General features: G+C 38.7%; 11 protein-coding genes across 12 annotated transcripts; 3 read left to right on the top strand and 8 right to left on the bottom strand.

Annotated features, from left to right (window-relative positions):
* Nucleotides 1-3098: 3098 nt before the first annotated feature.
* Nucleotides 3099-3747, top strand: LOC108091939 (translation initiation factor IF-2). The gene is made up of 2 exons (XM_017191327.1): nucleotides 3099-3314; nucleotides 3386-3747. The coding sequence occupies exon 2, from the start codon at nucleotides 3388-3390 to the stop codon at nucleotides 3745-3747; it is 360 nt and encodes a 119-aa protein (XP_017046816.1). The 5' UTR covers nucleotides 3099-3314; nucleotides 3386-3387.
* Nucleotides 3748-4517: 770 nt separating this feature from the next.
* On the bottom strand, nucleotides 4518-4841 carry LOC108091852. The gene has a single exon (XM_017191231.1). The coding sequence runs from the start codon at nucleotides 4839-4841 to the stop codon at nucleotides 4518-4520; it is 324 nt and encodes a 107-aa protein (XP_017046720.1).
* Nucleotides 4842-7211: 2370 nt separating this feature from the next.
* LOC108091853 (translation initiation factor IF-2-like) lies at nucleotides 7212-7580 on the bottom strand. The gene has a single exon (XM_017191232.1). It carries the CDS (start codon nucleotides 7578-7580, stop codon nucleotides 7212-7214), a length of 369 nt encoding a protein of 122 aa, XP_017046721.1.
* A 1013-nt stretch (nucleotides 7581-8593) lies between these two features.
* Nucleotides 8594-9241, top strand: LOC108091928. 2 transcript variants are annotated; one of them, XM_017191314.1, is made up of 2 exons: nucleotides 8594-8619; nucleotides 8709-9241. In XM_017191314.1, the coding sequence occupies exon 2, from the start codon at nucleotides 8732-8734 to the stop codon at nucleotides 9143-9145; it is 414 nt and encodes a 137-aa protein (XP_017046803.1). In that variant the 5' UTR covers nucleotides 8594-8619; nucleotides 8709-8731; the 3' UTR covers nucleotides 9146-9241. The 2 variants fall into 2 exon arrangements, with proteins under 2 accessions (XP_017046803.1, XP_017046802.1); XM_017191313.1 differs by having other exon boundaries at nucleotides 8595-8619; nucleotides 8676-9241.
* Nucleotides 9242-10792: 1551 nt separating this feature from the next.
* LOC108091927 (histidine-rich glycoprotein) lies at nucleotides 10793-11551 on the bottom strand. The gene is made up of 2 exons (XM_017191312.1): nucleotides 10912-11551; nucleotides 10793-10854 (listed from the first exon to the last, which is right to left on the bottom strand). The coding sequence occupies exons 1-2, from the start codon at nucleotides 11513-11515 to the stop codon at nucleotides 10793-10795; spliced, it is 666 nt and encodes a 221-aa protein (XP_017046801.1). The 5' UTR covers nucleotides 11516-11551.
* Nucleotides 11552-12527: 976 nt separating this feature from the next.
* Nucleotides 12528-13182, bottom strand: LOC108091873 (U-Kazal-Dg21.2-like). The gene is made up of 3 exons (XM_017191254.2): nucleotides 12895-13182; nucleotides 12684-12836; nucleotides 12528-12621 (listed from the first exon to the last, which is right to left on the bottom strand). Exons 1-3 carry the CDS (start codon nucleotides 13058-13060, stop codon nucleotides 12611-12613), a joined length of 330 nt encoding a protein of 109 aa, XP_017046743.1. The 5' UTR covers nucleotides 13061-13182; the 3' UTR covers nucleotides 12528-12610.
* Nucleotides 13183-13602: 420 nt separating this feature from the next.
* On the bottom strand, nucleotides 13603-14176 carry LOC108091872. The gene is made up of 3 exons (XM_017191253.2): nucleotides 13983-14176; nucleotides 13764-13916; nucleotides 13603-13705 (listed from the first exon to the last, which is right to left on the bottom strand). Exons 1-3 carry the CDS (start codon nucleotides 14155-14157, stop codon nucleotides 13695-13697), a joined length of 339 nt encoding a protein of 112 aa, XP_017046742.1. The 5' UTR covers nucleotides 14158-14176; the 3' UTR covers nucleotides 13603-13694.
* A 1198-nt stretch (nucleotides 14177-15374) lies between these two features.
* On the bottom strand, nucleotides 15375-17292 carry LOC108092184 (lysosomal aspartic protease). Its single transcript, XM_017191710.1, has 2 exons — nucleotides 15569-17292; nucleotides 15375-15490 (listed from the first exon to the last, which is right to left on the bottom strand). The coding sequence occupies exon 1, from the start codon at nucleotides 17013-17015 to the stop codon at nucleotides 15831-15833; it is 1185 nt and encodes a 394-aa protein (XP_017047199.1). The 5' UTR covers nucleotides 17016-17292; the 3' UTR covers nucleotides 15375-15490; nucleotides 15569-15830.
* A 72-nt stretch (nucleotides 17293-17364) lies between these two features.
* LOC108092185 (cathepsin D) lies at nucleotides 17365-18632 on the bottom strand. Its single transcript, XM_017191711.1, has one exon. It carries the CDS (start codon nucleotides 18630-18632, stop codon nucleotides 17499-17501), a length of 1134 nt encoding a protein of 377 aa, XP_017047200.1. The 3' UTR covers nucleotides 17365-17498.
* Nucleotides 18633-19011: 379 nt separating this feature from the next.
* On the bottom strand, nucleotides 19012-20464 carry LOC108091854 (lysosomal aspartic protease). Its single transcript, XM_017191234.1, has one exon. It carries the CDS (start codon nucleotides 20443-20445, stop codon nucleotides 19012-19014), a length of 1434 nt encoding a protein of 477 aa, XP_017046723.1. The 5' UTR covers nucleotides 20446-20464.
* Nucleotides 20465-21869: 1405 nt separating this feature from the next.
* On the top strand, nucleotides 21870-23072 carry LOC108091855. Its single transcript, XM_017191235.2, has one exon. The coding sequence runs from the start codon at nucleotides 21888-21890 to the stop codon at nucleotides 22338-22340; it is 453 nt and encodes a 150-aa protein (XP_017046724.2). The 5' UTR covers nucleotides 21870-21887; the 3' UTR covers nucleotides 22341-23072.
* The last annotated feature ends 491 nt before the right edge of the window (nucleotides 23073-23563 follow it).

Raw genomic sequence — 23563 nt, 5'->3', positions numbered from 1 at the left:
GTGAATGGAGTGCCGCTGTGGTGGGTTTCGTAGGGTGCAGTTCGTGTCTTAAGTCTTTCGATTTTTTAGAGAAATTTTATAAACAATAGAATTTTCAATTTTTATTACAAATTTTTTAAGCATTTATTTTAATTGTTTTAAGTCTTATGTCACATAAGTGTTTGATGGTGCCTAAGTTTGTAGATTATTCCAATTGATATACAATTTTAAATACAGCTTTGTAAATTACCTCATATAATTAAACAAGTGCTCTTCTCTTGTATTCAACACGTATCCAGTCTATTGGGTGACATTTATAAATCGTTATCGGGCAGCAAATTAATTATTAAGTAATTTAAATTGCAATAAAATATGCAAAATACAATTTATGGCCGATGGCAAGATTTAGAAAAAATGTCTAAAAGTTTAAGGTTTGTATTGTATTACATTACAAATTTATGACTCTTGACCATTTTTGTAATCACAATTAGATAATTTGTCTTGCTTATAACTCGCTTAGATTCAAGAATTAAATTATAAATAATGCGATACACAACATGAAATCATCAAATGAATAAATCTTACCAATTTTATATTTATAGAGCTTTAGTTGTTTTTCCTATAACTTCAATAAACTATTACCCAAAGGGTGTTTCTTTTAGCACTATCTTGATTTAAAACTATTAAGCTTCCCCACAGCAAAACCACATTTCACTTAGTCAGGTAAAGTCTCAATAATTACTTAGTGACGGCTGGGCCCCACAAAACAACTCCTACACCGCTATCTGCGATCTCCATGCCCATGTAAAAACAAAATCTCAATCTGCAGTCGTTCCTTTTTCTCTACACTTACTTATTCAATTTGCCAAACGGAGCTGCACCTTCGGCGGGGCAATCTAAGTCCGAAGTGCGGCATATCAGTACTAGCCAATTAATTTAATTTGTCAAACCGCACACACAAATCAGGCAAGCCTTCAGCAAAAGTCAAAATTCGGAGGGAGTATATGCATGAATACAATAAAGTAATGCAAAGGAGTCTAATAATAATAAACGTAAACCAGAAAACGTCAAAACGGGGAGCAGTTGATATTAATTTCGCCTAAGCACCGCAGAGTGGAGTTTTCTCGTGGTAAAATTGGCTTTGTGCCAACAGTTGAGTCCGTATCGATTTTGTGGCCTTTGGCTTTGGGCTTTGTTGCATTTGACAATTGCTTTGCATGAACGCACGAATATTGTGCAACATTTTTTGGACCCGAGCAGCAGCAACAACAAGAAACAAGATCAGTATTAACAATGTACCACGCATTTTTTGAAAAGTTGTTCGTGCCACGTTTTTGTTCTTTTATTTGATTCAATTTTTGTTCGGGGTTGACGTTGTTGTATGAGCATTAAATGCCGAAATTTTGTATTATCGACCCGGTTTGACTGCATCGAGTCTGACCGACTCCTTTTTCTCTATTTAATTTCGCATGATTTTTTTTCCGTAGCTTTTTGCTTTTTAAACATGCTATTAATTTTTAATGGCGTGTGACATTTTTGTTTACGCACAGCCTCAATGTAGAGCAAAACATTAGCATGTCTGCAGTATTAGTTTACCATTTTTCTTGCTGCCATTGAGCCATTTGACGGTGTCTTAATTGATATTTATCGCTGGACGATTGCCATGTTCATCATAATAGAGTCGTGTAGCCGACAAAAAGCTCATTACTTTGGCTGTCTGGCGGCTGAATGGCAAACGCGCCTACAATTTGGCCATTTGATTAGCCTCACCTCGCCATGGTCGTCGGACCCCAAATGGCCGATCCAATCCGGCACATAAAATCCAATTTAATTAAGTTAGACTCTCGGATTGAGACGCAGTCGGAGGATCGAGACTGAGACTGAGACCTGAGACTCAGACTGAGATGGAGGCCCACAGCAGCAGCTGCCGTGGCAGACAACCTTGCCAACATTCTTAACGTGTTCAAGATTTTTACCAACGCACTGCTTTTAGGTTTGTCGTTTTCTTGTTGTTGTTGTTAATGTTGTTTTTGTTGTCGCGTTCACTTTTCAAATGCTTACGAAATGTCAATATTCGGCACAAAGTTATTTGTTATTTGATCGAAGCGATTGAGCAATTGTTGATATACAATTTTTGTGTTTTATTTCGCTGATTTGTTCTTTTTGTCTAACGGTTTCGCATTGATTTGTTAGCTAATTGTATACGAAAAATGTAATTAAAATTAAAACGAGTAACTGGAAACCCGCAACGCTTGCATGTCAGCTTGACAAGCCAAAAGTAAGCAAATAAAAAGTGTTAACACCCAGATCGCACAGCTGGCGACAAAACTGCCAATGAGTCACGATTGCATGGGAGTAGAGTTTCAATTAGTTGAATATTAAGTGCTTAATTGAAGAACAAATAGAAAACGAATCCAATTATTATTTTAATTGTAATATTTTTTTTGTAAAGCGTACACTTGTTCACATATGAGTGATACACCCAAATTGGTTCACACACTTTGCTTTACTTTCCAAATTGCAGAAATCGCCAAAACCATTTTTACGTAATTTCATTAAATGTTGCCACCATGACATTTCATTTTTACCATTTTATCGTTGTTATTGCCAACCTATCAAAGCCCAATTGGGATTGCGATTTCTTAGACAATCATAAGCCTAATTTGCTTTCATTGTTATGGATAATAAACAGACCCTGAGCCATATTTGACAAGGTTACCCATTATTTTTGCTCTCTCACTTGAATGAGCCTATATTTTGAAAACTATTTTCACAAATGCCCGACTTCCTGACAAACGCGATGATGGTTGTCTCGATTTGGCCTAGCTAATGGCCGCCTTAATCAAGTCTTCTATATGCCAATTAAATCGATGGCTGCCTGAAATGCTAGTTAAGCCATAATTGTACGAAAAGGGGGCTTCTGTGTTAGCCAACGATTCATGTATTATGCATAAATTGCTTTAGGAGTTCACCGAAAAAGTATGGCATGATAAATTCATCAAAATATGCCTGCGATTTTTTCTCAGATCATGTAAGTTCAGTTAACTTTCAAAATTCGTTTTACAATTTGAGCAGCTTTGTTTTTGCTGAAATCCATATTTAAATAAATAGTAGAAAGGTTAGTGAACTGTGTAGTTCATGAAACTCTGACTCACATTTTAAATTGTAAAAACTGGATCATTGGGGGAACTTAAGATTAAATCTCACTTAAGTCCATTAATGACATCAATGCAATTATCAAGATTATTTGTTCAAATATTTTAATTAAGACAATTGGCTGAGTTTCTCATGTTATTGAACAACTTTAAACTTCTGCTATAAAAGTTTTCAATTCTGTAAGGAAATTATCAGTTGTTTCCCATTCACCAATCGAGCACCTAATTCCAAGTTCAATTTCACGCAGCAGAAATGGCTTTCCGTTACATTTTCGTTATCAGTGCTCTGATTGTCCTGGCCCAAGGATCTTACTTGTCTTCGGTTAACCAGGAATCTGTGGTCGGAGTCCATCACTCTGGAGTAGTTTCAGCTGGAGCTCCTGTCGCCGGAATTCCCCGAGGCCACTCAGCTGGTCCCCAGCCCCAACGTCCTGGTCATGGAGGTCCAGTTGGAGGATCCCGTCGTTTGAGCGGAGCTGGAGGAGCTGGAGGTCGTCCTCACGGAGGTGCTCTTCGTCGTCCTTCTGCTGGAGCTCATGGTCGCCCAATTGGAGGTGCAGCTGGCCATGGAAATGCCCACCAGAACCGCAACCGCAGCCAGAAGCCCCACTAAGAAAAATCCCAATACCATCAGCAAATGACCAAATTCACCTTCAATATTACCCTTCTATCTAATTCATTAATCGATTTTTACATAGCTATGTACTGCAAAATATAACAATTGTTATACAAATGATTTTATTCTTTATATTTACTTTACAATGGTGGGGAAACCATAAAATATGTTTATGAACATGTTTCGAATTCACAGTATAGCCTGTTGTTAGCCTTTAACACCAATTGCACCTTTTATTGTCTGGCTAGTTAATCAATTAAAACGTTAGCGGAACGGTAAACACCCAACGGAGTGCACTTCATGTTTAAAACATTTTTAGTTGGTCCAAAGAGAATTGCAGAATAAGACTGCAAACTTTTAAAGTCATTGTTTTGTTTTTTTCTTTTTGTAATTGGAAACACTCTATTTACTAAAATAAAGTTTTAAGAAAATTCGTCCATTTAAACATAGTTATATACAATTAGTAAATCATGATTAAATTCTTAAAACAACAATAAAAGTTTCCAAAATCTTTTAAGTTTCATATGCATTTTGTTATTATTTCTAATAACTTGGTTACCAAATAACATTTTGCAAAATTTTAAACTATTCAGATTTCTTATTTTATAAAGAGTATTTCCAGATTAAGAAACTTAACCTAAAATAATAAACTACTAATATACAACTATAACAATAGAACTTAGTTGGATGCATTTAAAAATACGAATTCTTTATTTAATTTAGTTGTTATGTTTGGGTGGATTTTCTAGATATAGTTCCGATCGGGTTTAGTAGGGTTTCTGATTACGATTGCGATTCTGGCCAACGGGACGTCCAGCCGCAGAAGGACGAGCTTGTCGACGAGCAGCTGCAGAAATAATACGAGGACGAGAAGCTGCTGCAGGACGTGGGGCTCCCACAGGACGAGCAGCAGGAGTTGGGGGCTGAGATCCTGTGGATGGACGATTTTCCGGGAAACTGATTGCCGCTCCTGACGTAACTCCTCCGGCAGAATGCGTTTCCGCGACGGCTTCCTGTGCCACTGGCGCTACACGCGATCCTTGGGCCAGGACAATTAGGAGACAAAAAACAAAAATAAAACGAGTGTCCATGGTTGATAAGAGTTGATAACTAATGGTACCTTCGGAAAATGCCTGTCTCTTTTATAAGCTTTTAAATTTACAGAATGATAATACGGGCAGCGACAAATATTCAATTAAATATGTAATTCAATTAAATTTGAAATTCTGATTTTATAACAAGAAGGTGAATCACTGAGATAAGAGTGTAATAAATCAAATTTTGGGACTTTCCACTCTGATCCAGTTTTGGTAAATTAATCAAAATAAAAATATGTAAGATAAAGAACACTGAACTTATCAACACACTATCAACATCCATACGATATAAAATGAACATATTTGCAACCCAAATGGAATTTTATATTTTTCTTTCTATGATAACTAACAAGTTAGAAAATTGTAAGACTTTTAACATACTTAAAAACAAATCTAATTTACATATCGATATATGATTGGTGGGTTGAGTATAAGAATAGAGTTGTTTTGAAAGTAATTGTGGTAAAATTGTATATGTATGTCTAAAAACACCTGAAATTAATTGTTAAAAATTTTTTATATCTATTACAGTGTCAGCAGAACACATATTAAAAGTAACTTAATTAATATAATTAATCCAGTGAGTTTCTATAATCTTTCTTCCAACTTGCTATTGGTGATTTAAAATTTTTTTTAGTCTAAAACAAAGGGACTAAAAAATTTTGTTTGCTACTTTGTTTGCTATATTCTTATTTTATTCTTTTATAGACGAAAATAACCATTATTTAGTTCAATATAATTGTTTTATTTGCAGTATTTGTATGAAATTTTTTATTTCAATTGCTATTGATTTTTAGGGATTACAGGAAGGGTTAGATATTGTGTATTGTGTGGGTCGGAGGGGAAGCTTGCACTTGATGTTCTTTCTAGCCGTGATGAGGATTACGGTGCACATTGCCGTGACCAGCGCCTACCACAACTGGAACTGGGACTGGAACAGGAACGGCTACCCCATGGGGCTGGCGGATGGGATGCGCCGGGGCAACCACAACTCGAGGAGCAGGAACCACCACTCGGGGAGCAGGCACAACAACGGTGGCAGGACGGGAGTAGACTACGGGAGCTGGGCGGTGGGCCAATCCCGATCGGATCACACCATGGGGTCCTGCAACTGGAATCGGAAGTGGGCCATGGCTGAGGATCGGACGCGGAGCCGAATGCACAGATGGGTGTCCTTGGACGACCACAGGAGCTCCAGCAGAGACCACTCCAGAGTGAACTGCAACCTCGGATTCCTGTTCGATGGGCAGAATATTCGATCCTTGAGCCAGGACGACGATGGCGCTGAAGACAACAATGAAGCGGGAGGCCATTTTGCTTTGGTTGTTTGTTTTGGATGCTTCAGGTGGAACTGATACTTTCAGCTTGGAAAATTAAAGCTTTTATAGTAAAACTCGGCTGTACAAATATCTCGATCTTAACACAAAATACCAAAGCACTTAATTAATTATTTAAAATAATAACTGTAATGGGAGCAAGCACACGTGTGAATCCATTTCTAAACTTGAATTTTTTTAATTTTAAGAACTTTGCTCTCTGAACTTTCTTAGGTCTCAAGTTCACTGAACTAAATATTTTGTTAAATGTATAAACAGTGCAGAGATTATAAATCATCTAAATAATAAGTTGTTGATCTTCTCTTTGCCTGTTTGGAAAAAATTCCAAGATTAATGCAAATTGGAGAGTGGAAAGAAAAGCACAATATGAAAATTATATTCATGATCGATTTTTAGTTTTGTTTTTTGGTTTGTTTTTGTACATCCTTCAAATTTTAGGAAAGATTGTAATTTTTTAATAAGACGTCATTTCTAAAAGTTGTACGTTGTTGATAAAAATTACCAAATTATAGGAACGTTTCAATTTTCTCGATAAGCACAAGCCACAAAATCTATCTATTTGAAATTCTTAACATGAATAATATTTATTCTTTTAAAATAAAGAATAATTTAAGTTTAATATCTAATGATATTGTAGAACAAGCTTATGATCTGGAACATGCTTTAAAGTTTAAAACTTATGAAGAAAGCATACCTAACATAAGCATACAAACTTTGTTATTTCCCATGAGTTCACTGAAGAGATAAAAACCAATATATTCAAAAGTTTTGTTATTTTTAATTATCCTTTATTTAGGATAACAACCATTCAAAAACTTTTTTCCTTCGCAGAATCACTTTAATACTTCCCACATATAAATATTATAAATCACTCCCAAAGAGTACAAATACACACAATTTTTGCATAAAAGTTGTTATTATTCGTAAAAGATGCATGTTAAAAAAGTTGTAGAGGGTTAAGTAGAGTTGGCAAAAATAAGCAATGTGTTTTTGGTACAATCAATTCAGTAAAAGGAGTGAACGTTTTCTATTGAGGCTTCTGGTTGCGGTTGCGGTTTCCGTGGGTAGCTCCTCCGATTGGACGACCTCCAGCAGGACGGTTGTGGGCTCCACCAGCCTGACGACGTGGGGCACCTCCATGAGCACGAGGTCCAGCCGCTCTGGCTCCGCTCAATCGCCGGGATCCTCCAGCTGGAGCAGAGAGTCCTCCATGACCGGGAGCAGGACGTTGGGGACCAGCCGAATGACCACGTGGAATTCCAACAACAGGAGCACCTGATGAAACCACTCCAGAGTGATGGACTCCCACGACAGATTCCTGCTCAACTGGCAAAATGATTGATCCTTGAGCCAGGACGATTGTGGCAATGAAGACGAAAATGCAACGGATGGCCATTTTTGATTTGATTATTTGGGATTATTGCTTGTAAGACAACTGATGATTTGTATTAAAAAGTATTGGCTTATATACTTCAGAAAGTCAAACACAGCTCGGGCTGCAAAAATATGTTATTAATAATTTTAATTGCTATAATGCTATCACGTGTGACTCACGAAACTTTGGCTTCCCCGAAATTTGTTTGCTGCCAAGTTCTTTGCTTTTTCAACTCTCGCGCAGTTCAAATAAAGTTCACTGAACCATTTACCTTTGCTACTTTTAATTAAACAGCATTTTAAAGAATTTTAAGCGCCATAAATAAGTTGTTTTATACTTCATTAACTAAAACAATACTATACTAAAACTGCACCATCTACCTTTGCTACTTTTAATAAAACAGTTTTTAAAAGATTTTTAAGCGCCATAAATAAGTTGTTTTATACTCCGTTAACTAAAATAATACTAATAAAGTTTAATAAGAAATTTCTGTACTTCTAATTAACAATGCCTAGTGTTGTTTAATTACTTTTAGGAATGACAAAAGTCAAACAGCTAACGGGCTATTATAATACAAATATAATTTCTAAATAAAAATTAACCTACTTTATGCAAAAAAAATAATTAATTTATAAATCAATCCTTTCTGCAACAACGAATCAAAGCTACTAGCTATTAAGGCATATTGTAAAATTAAAGTTCTAAAATTGACTGCGTAAAAATGTTATCGCCCATGAAAATATAGTAGAACTTGTATAATATTAGGAACCGCGATGAACATTTTTTTTTTTTGCCAATCGATGGATTAGCGATACACGCAAAAACGACATAATAAATCAGCTTAACAAATATCAAGAACATAGATTAACTAAAAGCGAGATATGGGTCCAATCCGCTTAAAAAGTCACACTCTTACCTTGCAAAGCTCTTAAGCTGCATACTTGAATAGGCAACATTTTTTGTTATTTCTATTAACCTTATAGTATCCGAAGCACTTTAAAAACCCGACTGACTTAGAGTGCTTTTGAAGAAGATGCAAAACATAACAATTTGATTTAGTGTATGTATATTATTTATTTTTTATTTTTTTTAAATCGTTGCTATTGTTGTAACTAGGTTTTATAATGTGTCAAATCCGTTGGGCAGTAGTATTGTTACAGTTTCTAGCCGTGATGGGGATTACGGTGCACATTGCCGTGGCCAACCACAACTGGAACTGGAACAGGAACTGGGACAGCTACTCCATGAGGCTGACGAACGGGAGCCACTGGGGCAACCACCACTTGGGGAGCAGCAACCACCACGGTGGTGGCTGGACGAGCCACATAGGGACGAGCTCCCAATCCGAGTCCACGGTGAGGTGCAGCCACTGGAACTGGAAGAGGCACAATGGGCTGGGCCACTGGTGCATGTCCGTGGGAAAGAACAGGAACGGGAGCTCCAGAGTGAACTTCCACCTCGGCTTCCTGCTCAATGGGCAGAATGCTGGATCCTTGTGCCAGGACGATAATGGCGCTGAAGAAAACAATGAAGCGGGCTGCCATTTTGCTATGGTTTGTTGGGATTATTGTTTGGAAAACAACTGATACTTTTGCAGGCGATCTTACGGCTTTTATACTGGAGAAACGCATACGAGGCTAGATTTTCTAAGCATGTAATTTATCATTTTTAAGGCAATTAAAGTAAGAAAGTGATGTCATGTTTCTTTACCAAATTAAAATTTGACCCAGTTTTGGCATTAAGAAGTGCTTTGAACTTTGAGGTAGTTCGTGTCAATATTATTAAAGCTTATGAAAGCTAAAAAAAAGCAGTAATAATCATAATATTATTAAGAGAAACCATTCTTTAGAATATATCATTATTATTGGTTTTCAGACTAACCTAAGTAATACAATATAATACATTTTTTTATGATTTAAGTTCTTTTTATGTGTTGCTTGTTCCTACGTAATTTTTTTATTTATACTATGTTGTTTGTATTTTAATTGAACCAGAAAATAGACTGAGTATCAAAGTAAAACACTTATTAGAACTTAGAGGACGAGAATTGGCTGTTGTCTTGTTCCACAAACTATATTGACCACGGAAAGCAAAACACGCAAATTATAATTATTCATTTAAATTTTTAGATTTATTTGCATAAAGCTATAAACTTGTTGTCAAGGTACTTAATTGTCATCGCAATGTGTCACATAATTTCCATTCATAAAGGTTACAATTATATCAAGTCTTATTATTAATTAGAGTTTCTAGATTGGTTAGCATAGGAGCAACTAAGCTAGTTGTCAAAATAAATTAAATTTCCAATGCATTGTGTCTCAAAATTTTTGTCATTCAGGTTACAAGCTAGTCAAGTGTAGTCCACCATGTGGTTATAATTTTTATTCTCACTTTTGCGGAACGCTTTCTTCAAAAGGTTTCGATTTTTTTATTGGCCACCGAACAACATAAAGGACGTCGAAGAAATCGAGCAAAACCAGGAGGAAGATTACGTCCCTGTAGCCAAAGGAGATTGCCAAGATGCCGAAGAGTTCTTGTACTTCCTTCCGGGGAACAAGTACTTCAGGGTGAGCCACTTAAAGGACCATTTTAAGAGGTCCATTCTGTTAACAAGAAAGTTTATTTTGTATAACCACCTGCAGTTACAAGGGGTTACATATTGCGAATTTCGGGTCCTTTGACCTCGATGTAGGATCTATAATGAAAGAGTGGAAGAGTCATAAGACTCTGCATTTGGCGTGATGGGCTGACTGACCTGTAACCTCTATAAAAGAAAAACGTGTGACACACTGTGGCGGTAAGTAGCTTTTGTAGTTTTTCGCAGTGACGAGTCAATTTTTAATGTGAATGTCAAAAATTTTGAGTTGCATCGGCTAAATATCGTCACAAACTGTGAGGGCTATACCAAAAAAACACTGGATCCTTTCCAAATTTTCAAAAAATGGATATTTTAAATTTTTATGATAATTTTAACTTAATGGTATAAGTCCAACTTAATAGAGTTCCTTAATTGCTCACAGAATTTTTATTGTTTATTGACAGTGGGACAAGGTCTTAAAACTCTGCCGACAAATTTAGCAGAGAGTCCGTTGTAACACTTTTGTTAATTAAAATAAGTCCAAAATAAATAATTGTTGTACATGTTTATTTACATTGGGAATAATCAAGAACAAATGCTACATATGTAGTAAATATGGTCAGTGGATCAGTTTTTATCAGTTCATTTTGAAGCTTTAGTGGGATCTGTGAGCTGTGGGCAGATGGTGGCATTCGTGATGACCGATGTGCCTCAAAACTGCAATTTAAGAAAAATATTATACTTCGCATTGACGCAGACTAAATCAATACTTACGTGGCTTCAGTTCATTGCGGCGCAGGCAGTTCAAAACGGCCAACTCGCAAGGGTTCTCCACGTGGAAGCAGACATGCCCATCGGTGGCGTAGGTGGGACTATGGACCCTGGGGCAGTGGATGGTCGCATGGCAGTTGCGATGGTGGTGCAAGTGGTGAACTCCATGATGCCCATGATGTCCATGAATTCCATGCAGATGATGGTGATCATGGTGATGGCCTCCATGAATGTGGTGGTGCGCCTCATGGTGATGATGGTGATGGGGACCTTCATGAACAAGGTGATGCGACTCCTGGTGATGATGATGGGATTCGGAGAGGTGATGGTGCGACTTCACGTGATGGTGAGGTCCATGCTCGTGGTGGTGGGATTGAGCCTGGTAATCATGTCCATGATGATCGCCTCCAATTTCTGCTTCCGAGTGCTCATGGTGATGGGAATGCGGCTCTACAGCATCCTCGGCCGGCAGATATTCCTCCTGGGGAACCTCGCCTTCGGCACCAACTATGTCCGATTGGTGGGCCTCATTTAGATCTCCGTGATGAAGTGATCCTTGGACAAGGACAATGAAAACGCTGAACACCACAACGAAACGCAGGGCCATATTTGCTTCGTTACTCAACAGGCAACTGATGCCATTTCACAGGAACCTTTACTGTTTTATACCAAAAGCGTAGTAGATGCCGCTTCCAACACTTTAAACTTAATAAGAAGCCCATTTCAATTAGAAGTTAATTAAAAGATAAGCACTGCAATGGCATCGCTGCTGAGGAGCTAATTAAAAAATATAAATATACTAACGCAAACCGTAAATCAAAAGCCATATGGTAAATGCAGGCTAGGAACATTCAACTTATTCGTTCCATTTGTCCAGTTATTCGCGTGCATAGAGTTTTGAATTTAGAATGTCAACCTGGGTTTACTGAACCTATACAATTGTTTACAAAAACATTCTTGAAAACTGGTTATCATTACATACCATATCTTCACACTTTGAAAGTTTAAACTCGATGGGCTTTTCTAGTCACTAGTCAGCAAAATGAACAACTTATTGACACGTTTCAAGGTGAAATTTGACTTTGATCCGTAAGTATGCCAGTTATCCAATAAAACACATCGTACAGCAAATAATTGAAAGATTCTGTTTTTCGGTGTTCAATTGTTAATTTACCAAATAAATAAACAGGAAAGAATAAAACACAAAAGAATACATTGTTCGTTGTTCAAAAACAAACACCCGTTGCGTCAAAATACTTTAAACAAGTGTATTAATTGTATACATATTTATGTTTATTTAAGACAGAAAATAATTTAATGCATTAGCAGAGAAAAAAACAGAAAATCCGAAAAAAACTGATCAGAATTACTCTGAGATTTTAGGTTTAATCAAAATTCTCTTTAGCGGCTTTATTTACATTTAAAAATAATTAGAGCACTTTAATCGTTTTACAAAAGGCTGTAATGGAAAATACATACACTTTTATGAAAGTGCGTCAAGATAAATACTTTCTTTACTTTAGCATAAAACAGTTTGAATATTTATTGAATTTTTAATAAATATGGCAATCTTCTATTAAATTATTTGTAATCTCTGTACTTAACATAAAAAACGACAATTCAAACTGCAGAGCAGGTTATTCAGCTGTTATTTATTTATTCGTATACACATTTGTATTACTTTTCCACCATTTGCGTGAGTTTACAAGAAAGCTGAAAGCAATTAAACAATTACTCTATGATTTTGTCCAAATTAACTTGGTAATTGCACTTACTCTCGCCAGTACGACAGGTGTGAATCCGTTTTTGGCATTCATTGCTGAACTCCCGGATCTGCCCATTATAATTTCCAGTTGTTGGGCTATAAATTGCAGGGCAGATCTGAGGGCACTGTTTCTGGCACTCATCCTTTGTGGTGACGGTGTAGCCTTTGAATATTATTAGTTTTATTATAATGCTTTCAGAGAATTAGTTTAGAATTCTCACCTGGTTTGCGGACCATATTTGCTTTATTTAAGTAACACTGATTACGAAAAACATTGCAGCCACCTCCAAGAGCCCAAACTACATCTTCAGTATCTGGACAATCTGCGCAATCGGCACAATATAACGCTGTGCTGAGAACCAAACACAGAGTAATGAATAATTTCATTGCGGGCTAATATTTTTCTTTAATGGAGTTTTAGCAACCGAGTTTGTCGTGTGACTAGCTTTCTATCTCTAATATGATGAGCTTTTATAGGGTTCTGCAGTTGTCATAGTCAATATTGGCAGCGTGCCAGGTGTCGGGGCTTTTTCTATTGTTCGGTTTGTTTTCGCGATTTCACGAAAAATAAATATATGGTTAATGATCGCCAATAAAATACTCATTGAACATATAAGGCCTTACTACATTAAATTTAAAAAACAAATATTTAAAATCGAACTTATGTTATTATATGATTTTAAAATAAAAATATTATTTAAAAACTTAAAACTTGTGTTGTTTTTATTGCATAATAAAAAAAAATTTAATTTTTTTATAATTACATCGGTAGGCGCGGACTTCTACGTGAATTTTTATTGCATTGTTGTTTTGCGATGACCATACGTCGACGATTTAAGTTATTAATAAGGTAGTTGAAAATAATAACCAAAAAACATTTAATTCCCCCACTATTCACCAACTTAGTGAAAAAAAAAATATTTTATCAATTTAAGATTGTGGTAAACAAGTTCTTTATATAAATAACCATGATTTTTTTATGTATATTATTTTATTTAGCCGTCTCTTCTTTTAATGTGGTTTACAAAAAAGCTGTTTAAAATAAAAAATAAGTAATCAGGTAATGGTTTATTTATTTTATATCACTTACTTTCGCCGGTTCGACAGGTGTGCGCATACTTCTCGCATTCATTGCCAAAGCTCCGAACTTGTCCCTTGTAAATTCCACCTGCGGGTTGGTAAACAGCGGGACAAATATCGGCGCATTGCTTCTGGCACTCCTCCTTGGTAGTTATAATCAGTGCTAGATAAAGTCGGATTGATTATAAAAATACAATACAAGTACAATAACTAGTCAAGAAATAGTTACGCGGCTTGCGATGGCAGTTCTCCTTGTCAAAGTAGCACTTGTTCCGAAAAACATGGCAACTTCCTCCAAGAGCCCAAACAACGTCCTCCGTATCAGGGCAATTTCCAGAGCAATCTGCACTAATTTGGCTTAAAGCCAGTAGCAAAATCACACAAATGGGGAAAAATAATTTCATACTGCTGCGTAGCGTTGAGTTTGTGGATGAACTGAACACCTGTCTTTATTGAATCTTCTTTTATATCAGGTTCCAAGGGGGCGCGTCTTTCAAGATATCTATAAACTTACGACGTCATACGCTCAGCAGATGTGGGGGATTTTTTTTCCGTATTATCGATTTATCTAATTTGCACATTGTTTAGTAGACGGTGATCGCCGATGAGTTACTCATTTGTTTTACTTCACATGAATAACTTTTCATTTTTTTTATTTTTTTTTAGTAATATCTTTGTCAATAAAAACTTGATTAGAATCAATCTATGTATAAAACTTGAACGAAATCACAGACTGAGGATCAAAATGAAACACTTATAAGACATATAATGGACTTAGTAATCGACTACCCAATTGGCTGTTGTCTTGTTCCACAAACACTATTGACCACGGAAAACAAAACACACAAATTACAATTATTAATTTAAATTTGTAGATTTATTTGCATAAAAGCTACAAAAACTTGTTGGCAAGGTATTAAATTTCCATCGCAGTGTCTCACATAATTTCCATTCATAGAGGATACAATTAAGTCAAGACTTATTACTAATTTGAATTTGATTGGTTAGCATAGGAGCAACCGAGCTAGTTGTCAAAGTAAATAAAATTTCCAATGCATAGTGTCTCAAAATTTTTGTCATTCAGGTTACAAGCTAGTCTAGTGTAGTCCACCATGTGGTTATAATTTTTATTCTCCCTTTTGTGCAACGCTTTCTAAAAAAGTTTGCGATTTTTTGATTGGCCACCGACCAACATGAAGAACATGGAGGAAACAGAGCAAAACCAGGAGCGAGATTACGTCCCTGTAGCCAAAGAAGATTGCCAAGATGCCGAAGAGTTTTTGTACTTCCTTCCGGGGAACAAGTACTTCAGGGTGGACCACTTAAAGGGCCATTTTAAGAGGTCCACCCTGTTAACAAGAAGGGTAAGATTCTTTTGTACAACCACTTGCAGTTACAAGGGGTTAAATATTGCGAATTTAGTGTCCTTTGACCTCGATGTAGGACCTATAATGGAAGAGTATAGTGAAGAGTGGAGGAGTCACAAGACTCAGCACTTGGCGTGGTGACTTACCTGTTACATCTATAAAAGAAAAATGTGTGACGGTAAGTAGCTTCAATTATTTATGTGAATGTAAAAAATTTAGAGTTGCATCGGCTAAATATCGTCAGAAACTGTGAGGGTTATACCAATAAATCACTGGATTGAGTAAGTAACGAAAAGCATCGATAGAGTACGCCAGGAAAGCATTCAATGTACCCGCAGAATTTATAACCTTTAATCATGTACCTAAATTCCTGTAAAGTAAAACGAAATAGCGTAGAAGTTTTTTTTAAATTTTATTCATAGCACGAAACGTTAATCAAAATACTTACTTCCAATAAAATGAACCTCACTCGTTGCGTATTTGTATTCTATGTGGTGTTTCCAGGGAATAGACTTGGTGACCTAAATATGATATAATGTTCAATGTATGGAAACGTAGAATCTGAACGTCACTCAATCAGCTTGCTTTGTTTTACAATCCGGTTTCAATCCGTTCTCGCTCCGTTAATAACTCTCGTGATTTCTCTCCGTTCACGCTTTGCAACTAAATAGAACAGATGTTTATTGCTAATTGGAAATGAAACGTGCTGTTTAGGCCGCTGGTGCAAATCCAATCTGCCGATGGCCAGCATCAAAAGCGGTGTAATACCGGCCTATAAAGACGTCTCCCAGGATCCAAAACTCGGCATCCATCAAGGTAAAAGCGGAAAGACATATAGTGGTGCCATCGTCATTGGCCACACTCATTACATAATCTGTGGGCTGCAATCCGAATCGCTGCCCTCCAATGATGAACACAATTTCGGGCAGTTTGTCGATCTCCGAACAGTTGAGCAGGTACTCATTGTTCGATGTGGGCAAACCGCCAAGCAGGCTGTTAATTATCAGGTATTCCCTGGGAGGAGCTGCCAAAAGAGAAGTACCTGTATCTGCGATCGCCTGGCGATTCTGGCTGATAATTGTGCCTCCCACTTCCAAGCCATCCAATCGGAATTGCCAGTAACCCGCATGAGTAAGAGGTACGTAGGTAAGTGATCCCACGAACTTGGTCTTATCCACGCCACCGAAAAGTAGCTCACCACCCATTCTCTCACTGCCATTACGTTTCAGATAAAAAGAAAATACACACTCATCCACCAAATGCTGATCGCACATGCTCTCGAACAAAGGAGCGATTCTATGTTCGGCTATCGCTCGGAAACCCAGTCCCACAATCCCGGCGAAGTTGGTGTCTACAAAAGTGGAGCCGGGTTCGTGCATGGCCATGCCAAAGGTTTGATTCCGCACCACCAACTGGCCAATAGAAACCGTATCCTGGGCCAGTCGACCCGACAAGCTCCCAGTTCCGTAGGCAATGGCGAATCTCCGACCATCCGGGACATAACTGCTCGAGGCACTCGAGTTGTAGCGATGATGGCGCTGGCAGGCACGATTTTTGGCCGAACACTCGGCACTTGGCACCCAGAGATTCGCGGAGCCAGTATCAAACAGCATATTGAATGGCTGACCCGGGGAGCCAATGCTAATGGGTCCTGCGTACTCCAGATTCAATCGGTTATCCAGCGTTTCTGTGGCTCCACTATTTCTTGATGTGATATCCTGTCCTCCAACCACATTGTACTTGGCCAAAAGAGACGATCTACCGGCGCGATGTTGACGACGACTGGCCATGAAAGAGGCCTGGTATTGCATGGGAATCCGAACCAGTTGGCCAAGGCATCCCGGCCAAAGTAGGCACAATATCCACAGGGACAACAGCCAAAGGAGGCACTGCATCGCTGACCAACCGAAAACGAAACGATCCGAACCGTGTGTGAATTCCCTTCGAACTAATTGGCAGAGATTCTGGAGGCGATTGTTTTATAGCACCTGCAAATGGAGCAATTTAATGGCCAATTTCGTCTGGCATTCAAATGGAATTGGCTAATGTGGCGGTTGAACGCACTTCAATGTTTGCGTAAATAGCACATAAATAGGGCGAGTACATTTAATTGAATAAACAAAGCAATGGGCAATTACCGAATTAAATTGTGCGAACAGTGGGCTAGTATGCTTTTTAAATAGCAATTAGAAGCTGAAAACTTCCCCGGAAAAATAGCCAACTTTGAAACGAAATTATATGTTATTATACTTTATAAAACAATGTTTGTATTTCAACAGAGCCACTCTCACTTTTAGCACATATTTGACTTAACATGCATACGATAAACATAGCTCTTATCTCATTTAATTATCTTTTAATCAGGCCAAAGTATTTTTTTAGCCACTACCTTGCACCGACTTAGCCAATCCAATTTTCTTTGCTGTGGCATCGTAAACCGTATAGTACCTTCCCAGAAAGACATCCCCAAGCACCCAAAATGGCATTTTAATGGGAGCAATGGCCAGCAGACAAATCTTTTTACGATCCACTGTCAACTCCCTCAGATAATCGTTTGGTGTTAGGGGAAAAACCTTGCCTCCGATGACAATATTAATATTAGGCAAAGATTCTCTCCTGCAGGTTAACACATTATAGCCAATTTGCAGTCGAGTCGATAAGGCTCTTAACAGATTATAGTAAGTTTCTTGGGGCATTAAGACCAGCGAAGTGCCAGTGTCCAAAATAGCATTGCTTTTCCCGCCAATTTGTTTACTTTCTACGGTTGTGTTGGTTATTTCCAGGCTCCAAGAATTCGAACGGCTGATCGGCACATAATGAAGTTTCCCTTCAAACTTGGTTTTGTCAAAGCCACCGAAGATTATTTCCCCTCCCGGAAGTTTTGACAAATGGCTTCGGAGGTAAACCGAAAATATGCAGTCATCAACTAAACGCTTTTCGCATAAAAGTGTCAAAAAAGGTTTCGTGTTGGCCCAGGCTAAAACCCCGAGGCCCAAGCCCACCAGTCCATCGAATTTCACTGAATTAAAGGCAAAGTGTTGAAGGTACAAACTCTCTCCGAAAATTAGTCCAGTTAAATCAGCTCCAGCAAAGTGCAAAGTGTCCTTTGAGAGATAACCAACCACTCTACCAGATCCGTAATGCAAGCTAAAGTTACGTCCATCGGGGATATAGCTGCTCGATCTGGAGGAGTCATATCTTCGGTGATTCTGACAAGCGGAATTACTTTTCGGGCAATTGGTTGAAGGCAACCAGGTGTTCGAAGATCCCGTGTCGAAAATCACACTGAAGTTTTGCCTCGGGGTTCCCATTGAAATGTTCCCATAGTATTCCAGATTTTTGTGAGTCTGCAGAGCCACAAGAAGTGGTTTACTTCCTCTAGTTGAATTTTTGGCAAAGAGCTGCTCACTTCCATTGATTTTTTGCCTGACATAAAGCGGCACTTTCAGTACTTTTTTACTAGCAAAGGTTACAAATGAAAGCGCGAGTAAAATAAACACAGCTCGAAGCATCATCGATGAGTTTGCTTGGAGAACTGAACAAATTCCTCTCAGATTTTTGCATTCTAAGTGGAATATTGCTCATGTAACTGCACAGCTGTTTGGACTTATTAGCCAGGCAAGTAGTTAGGTTAAAAGACCTGTTTTTGGCTCGGCTTGTTAACTTTTGCATTCAATAGTTACAAATTTATGTAGCTCTCAAAAGAACAGTCCTACCAGAATTATGAATATAGTTATGAAATATTTTTCGGGAATTATTTTTATTATATTTCTCACTAAAATGTGATTGCAAATAGATCAAAATTTAATAGAACAAATTGAGATTTAAGATGATCCTTTATTTGAGATCAAATATAGGGTACTAAGAATTAAAAGCGCTTAACGATTTGGCCTAATTGGAGTAAGTGGTGGCAGCGAATCCGATGCGGTTTTTAGCCAAATCGAAGATTACGCAGTAGTGACGGATAAGGGAGTCGCCCAGGATCACCGGACCGTCAAGCAAGGTGACCGCCGAAAGGCAAATGGTTCTGCCCTTCTTGGTCTTGACCCTCATCATCATCTTGTGTCCCGGGAGGCGGAGCTTCACGCCCGCCACCTCAAACTCGTAGTAGGGGACTGCCTTGGAGCACTCCATCCAGCACTCTCCGCTGGAGGTCTCCGTGCATCCGAGGATCTGGTTGATCTTCTTATAGATTCTAGGGGGAGCCGTTATCAAAGAGGTTCCGGAATCCACAATCGCCTGGATGGGACCACCCACTTTGGTGCCGCCGACGTAGATTCCCTGCAGCTTGAACTGCCAGTAGCCCTGTTTGGTCACCGGGGTGTAGGTGTAGCTATGCGATCCAGTGTAGGCACTGGTGTCGGTGGAGCCGAAGATCAGGGCTCCTCCCCTCGAGGAGCTGCCACCACCCCTCATGCAGATGGCAAACACACAGGTGGTGATCACATCTTCCGAGCACATGTTCTGCACCAAGGTCTTCACATTGTCCACCGAAATCGATTGATAGCCCAGACCCAATATGCCATCGAACTTGGACTTGACGAAGACGGAGCCCGGCTCCTTGGTGGTCATCGCGAAGGTTTGGTTCGTGACCGTCAGTCCGGCCACCTTCATGTTGTCCATGGCCAGGACTCCCTCCACACTTCCCGACTCGTAGTCGATGGCAAAGGCCGTACCGTTCTTCACGTAGGTGCTCGACTTGCCAGGATGGTAGCGATTGTGCACCTTGCAGGCCTTGCTCTCGCAGTGAGGTCCTGGTACCCAGATATTGGAACTTCCGGTGTCCGGCAGGAAGATGAACTTCTGACCGCCAATGAATCCCTTGCAGGTGTACTGCATGTTGCCCGTATTGGCCAAAGCTGTTCTTCCGGTGGTTGCGGCAAAACTCAAGCCATAGCGATGGGCCAGGAACACCCTTTCGAACTGGATGCTGTCGGTGGTTCGCATGTAGTTCTGATCGAAGTCCAGTGGCAGAACGGCGTAACTGGAACCACTACTGGCGGTGGACGTGCCTTCTCGACGGGACTTGGCCTTGGTTCTATGGTTCTTCTTCTTGGCCAAGTTGCGCCGCTTCCTGTTCTTCCTTGCCGCATTCTGTCGCCTTCTTCGCGAATTCTTCCCTCTGGCTGCCAGTCTGTTTCCCCGACGTCCAACGTTTCCCCGACGTGCAACGTTTTCCTGATGTCCTACGTTTTCCCGAATCCTGTTTCCATGTCTGCGCTCCAAGGATCTGGCTCCGGTTTGGTTTTCCCTCCTTTGCCTGGCCTCTGCCAAAACAACGAAGAGGCAAATCAAGGCGCACAACACTAAAACGCTAACGCGCATTTTAGGTATTTTAAGCAGGAAGTTTAATTGGCACTAACCCTCGCAATTCGGGGGGAGTGGGTTTTATAGACCTCAGCATAGTCTAAGATTTGGTATTCAAGGTCAGTAGATAAAACAGATGTGGGTATGTTTCAAATTCTTTAAAGCGCGTAAGAGAACAAGTAAATAGAAACAAGACTGTAGCGAATCACATGGAAATATATTCTAAAATTAGATCTCAAAGCTATCTCTTTGTTATAAAATATCTAAAATGAAATAAAAATTATAAGCCATGCATATATAAAAACTGGGACAGTTAGAAAAAAAGACTTAACCCAAGAAGACCAGTCTTCGTGGAATAAAAAAAAGATTGATATTGCCATTGAAAACAATTTGCTTAGACCTTTAAATAAATAATTAGTAAAGCAAGATGAACAAGTTGAGTTTTGAATACCAAAAAGTAAACATTATAATAAATGTTAGTTGTTGTTTACAACTTGTAAACCATGTTCTGATTCGAAGACATATGAGTTAAGCTAAACCCACACCATAAAAAAATTCTAAAACATAAATATCAATAATGAACCATATTTATTTTCCAAAAAAGTGTCAACATTTAGAGTAATCAACGTCATAACTGAGTTTATATAAATAACTCTTTTTTTATTTGCAGAGTGATATTTTTAGATTATCTAAGTTGACTACATTTAGGAGAAGTTCTTGCACATTTATTCAAGGTCGTTCCAGACCAACCTGTTGGAAAGTAAACAAAAAATGGAAACATAATAAGTAAAGAGCAAAGTTAAATATATATCTCACTCACTTATTTTGTGACGACATGCGCTGACACCCATTTCACATCCATTGCCGAACTCGCATCTTACCAAGTTTCCCCCAATCATAGCCTCTCCACAAACAGGCATATAAACTGCAGGGCAAGCATCAGGACAACGTGGCCTGGTTTGAGCCTTAATCTGAACTAAGAGATAAAACAAACAGAAAATCAGAGCAAACGACTTCATCTTCCCAGAAAAGTAAAACGATTCTGACTGTTTAGTGACAGGCTGATGAGCTTTTATAGGCAGAGAGATGAGCAGGTTTCAAACAAAAGCAGCTGTAAAAAGTTCATTTAAATGTATTGTCATTCATTTCAATATTGAATGCGGTGGGGATCCCCTTTTCGGGGATCATCGATCAATTCCCTATAAAAACATCCACACTCTCCCACTATAATGCCAAACTGGTTAACCGCAACAACCTTCACTTAGTCTTGGATCACTCCAAATGGTTGTGAAGTCCGAACGGAAAACGTGCTGGCCAGGTTAACTATTATGTGTTTGAATTTCAATTTACTGCGATCATTTTCTGCCACAAATCGATTCGTTTCGACCACCACTTGAACTCCATAAAGAGATCAGAGCAAATCCAATTGAAAGTCGGTTATGACTGCTGCGTGGGTGTGGATGCTCTTGGCGGTCATGAATTTGACACTCGGTCAATCGGTCATTAAGGCGCTGCCGAACGAAAATCAAGAAAATAGTTTAAGTATTCAGCCAAAGACTACAAAGACTCGAAGAAGCTTGTGTAAAAAATGTTATCCATATCTCTACCCAAAGGATAAATACTATGTGCTGCCCAGGAGTACGGGTAAAAACAGGCCACATAATGTTGTCTTTCTCCTGGAGGATCAAAAAACTGGACGACCTGTCAAGGTGGCATTCAAGCATGGTCTTAAAAATGATAGAAATTTGCGTGTTTTAAAAGGCTTCAATAACTCCATTGACCCGTGTCGGGATAAGCCAGGTAGATGTGTCTATCGGCTGATTAATAGAAAAACATTGCGCACCTACCGAGTTCAATTAAAAAATAAGTTTAAAAATAGAAAACGAACAGCTATATTAAAGCTTATCCCATAGGTACACAGTAAAATCTTTTTAAAGCAGGTTGAACCACTTAAAAAAATTGATCACACACTGAGTTCTAAAATTTATTTTGTAAACACATAAAAATTAATCTATGTACTGATTATTTAAATTTTATCGTACTTGTAAAAGCTTTTACTTCAATTAAGGTCAGAACTGTCTGCCACTACATATATTTCCTTACTTTGTTCCTTACATTTTCGATTATCAATAAAAAATACTTTCTGAGTGCAAAGTAAAACGAAATTAATGCCGCTGTGGGCTCCCAACACTCAGAGCTCCCATTCACTTGGCTGCGACCTGTCGACTGTCATGTATTTTCGATCGGACCGGGCCAAATCGAAGCGGGCCAACGGGTGGGCGTTGAAGTTGGCCAACGAGATACGCACGCGGTGTCGCCAAGCTGACAGAGCCAAAGATTTATTACCAAAGGGGTCCAAACATTCGCTTTCTGCTCTTTTTTGCCGAATTAATACACCTTCAAGAGACAAAGTCAATCAAAAAGCGAAAAATTACGCGTGCGTAGATTTTACTTTCGAAATGAAAGCCAAAACCGGAAACCTGTAAAAGCAATTACTTTTAAAAACACAAGACCATTATTGCCATCAATGAAGATGAGCCTTTTTTTAAGTTGTCTGTTTACTTTTTGCACCAGAAAAGTGACCAATCGATGTCAAGCTAAGTCGTTGTTTTAATCCGATTTGAATCGGTAGTTTAAATTTGCAAGCGGAAAATTCTGAAATTATATCCAAAATGAAAAAATACATACAGTCGTTTCTTTGAACCTTAATCAAAATGCAAGTTCGTTTTCTTACTTTATTTAGTCTAATTTGCTTGTCGTTAATAATAGCAATTCGAGGCATCCTTCTCGAAACTTCAAAAAAATGTGGAGTAAACGAGACTTTGACTGTGAACTAGAGGTGGGCGCGGGCCGGGCTTTTTTCGTGGCCCGCGGGCTTACACAGGCCCGGAGCGGGCCCGGGCCTTGAAATTAAGATTCGTGCGGGTTTCGTGCGGGCCCGGGCCTTATCAAAAAGGCCCGGCCCGTAAAAGCCCGAAAAGAAAGTTGAGAAAAACGCTATCGACATAGAGCTTGACAAATATTTGGCCTATCCAGCAGCTCCTGGCACACATATTTTAGAGTTCTAGAAAAATGCAAGGGACTTAAAATACCTTTCTAAATTAGCTCGGACTATTCTGGCTATTCCCGCCAGTTC

Source organism: Drosophila ficusphila, unplaced genomic scaffold (assembly GCF_018152265.1).
Source record: "Drosophila ficusphila isolate 14025-0441.05 unplaced genomic scaffold, ASM1815226v1 contig_791, whole genome shotgun sequence".
Lineage (NCBI taxonomy): Eukaryota > Metazoa > Arthropoda > Insecta > Diptera > Drosophilidae > Drosophila > Drosophila ficusphila.
Note: the sequence above shows the minus strand (reverse complement) of the source record. Positions and strands in the feature narration are given on the sequence as shown.

What these genes read in the sequence shown, in the direction of transcription:
- LOC108091939 (XM_017191327.1), top strand. Translation starts at nt 3,388, where the DNA reads ATGGCTTTCCGTTACATTTTCGTTATCAGTGCTCTGATTGTCCTGGCC.
- LOC108091852 (XM_017191231.1), bottom strand. Translation starts at nt 4,841, where the DNA reads ATGGACACTCGTTTTATTTTTGTTTTTTGTCTCCTAATTGTCCTGGCC.
- LOC108091853 (XM_017191232.1), bottom strand. Translation starts at nt 7,580, where the DNA reads ATGGCCATCCGTTGCATTTTCGTCTTCATTGCCACAATCGTCCTGGCT.
- LOC108091928 (XM_017191313.1), top strand. Translation starts at nt 8,684, where the DNA reads ATGTGTCAAATCCGTTGGGCAGTAGTATTGTTACAGTTTCTAGCCGTG.
- LOC108091927 (XM_017191312.1), bottom strand. Translation starts at nt 11,515, where the DNA reads ATGGCCCTGCGTTTCGTTGTGGTGTTCAGCGTTTTCATTGTCCTTGTC. An exon ending in CCGCAATGAACTGAAGCCAC is followed by an intron (nt 10,855 to 10,911) that starts GTAAGTATTGAT and finishes CTTAAATTGCAG; the next exon opens with TTTTGAGGCACATCGGTCAT.
- LOC108091873 (XM_017191254.2), bottom strand. Translation starts at nt 13,060, where the DNA reads ATGAAATTATTCATTACTCTGTGTTTGGTTCTCAGCACAGCGTTATAT. An exon ending in AAATATGGTCCGCAAACCAG is followed by an intron (nt 12,837 to 12,894) that starts GTGAGAATTCTA and finishes TAATATTCAAAG; the next exon opens with GCTACACCGTCACCACAAAG.
- LOC108091872 (XM_017191253.2), bottom strand. Translation starts at nt 14,157, where the DNA reads ATGAAATTATTTTTCCCCATTTGTGTGATTTTGCTACTGGCTTTAAGC. An exon ending in GAACTGCCATCGCAAGCCGC is followed by an intron (nt 13,917 to 13,982) that starts GTAACTATTTCT and finishes GACTTTATCTAG; the next exon opens with CACTGATTATAACTACCAAG.
- LOC108092184 (XM_017191710.1), bottom strand. Translation starts at nt 17,015, where the DNA reads ATGCAGTGCCTCCTTTGGCTGTTGTCCCTGTGGATATTGTGCCTACTT.
- LOC108092185 (XM_017191711.1), bottom strand. Translation starts at nt 18,632, where the DNA reads ATGCTTCGAGCTGTGTTTATTTTACTCGCGCTTTCATTTGTAACCTTT.
- LOC108091854 (XM_017191234.1), bottom strand. Translation starts at nt 20,445, where the DNA reads ATGCGCGTTAGCGTTTTAGTGTTGTGCGCCTTGATTTGCCTCTTCGTT.
- LOC108091855 (XM_017191235.2), top strand. Translation starts at nt 21,888, where the DNA reads ATGCTCTTGGCGGTCATGAATTTGACACTCGGTCAATCGGTCATTAAG.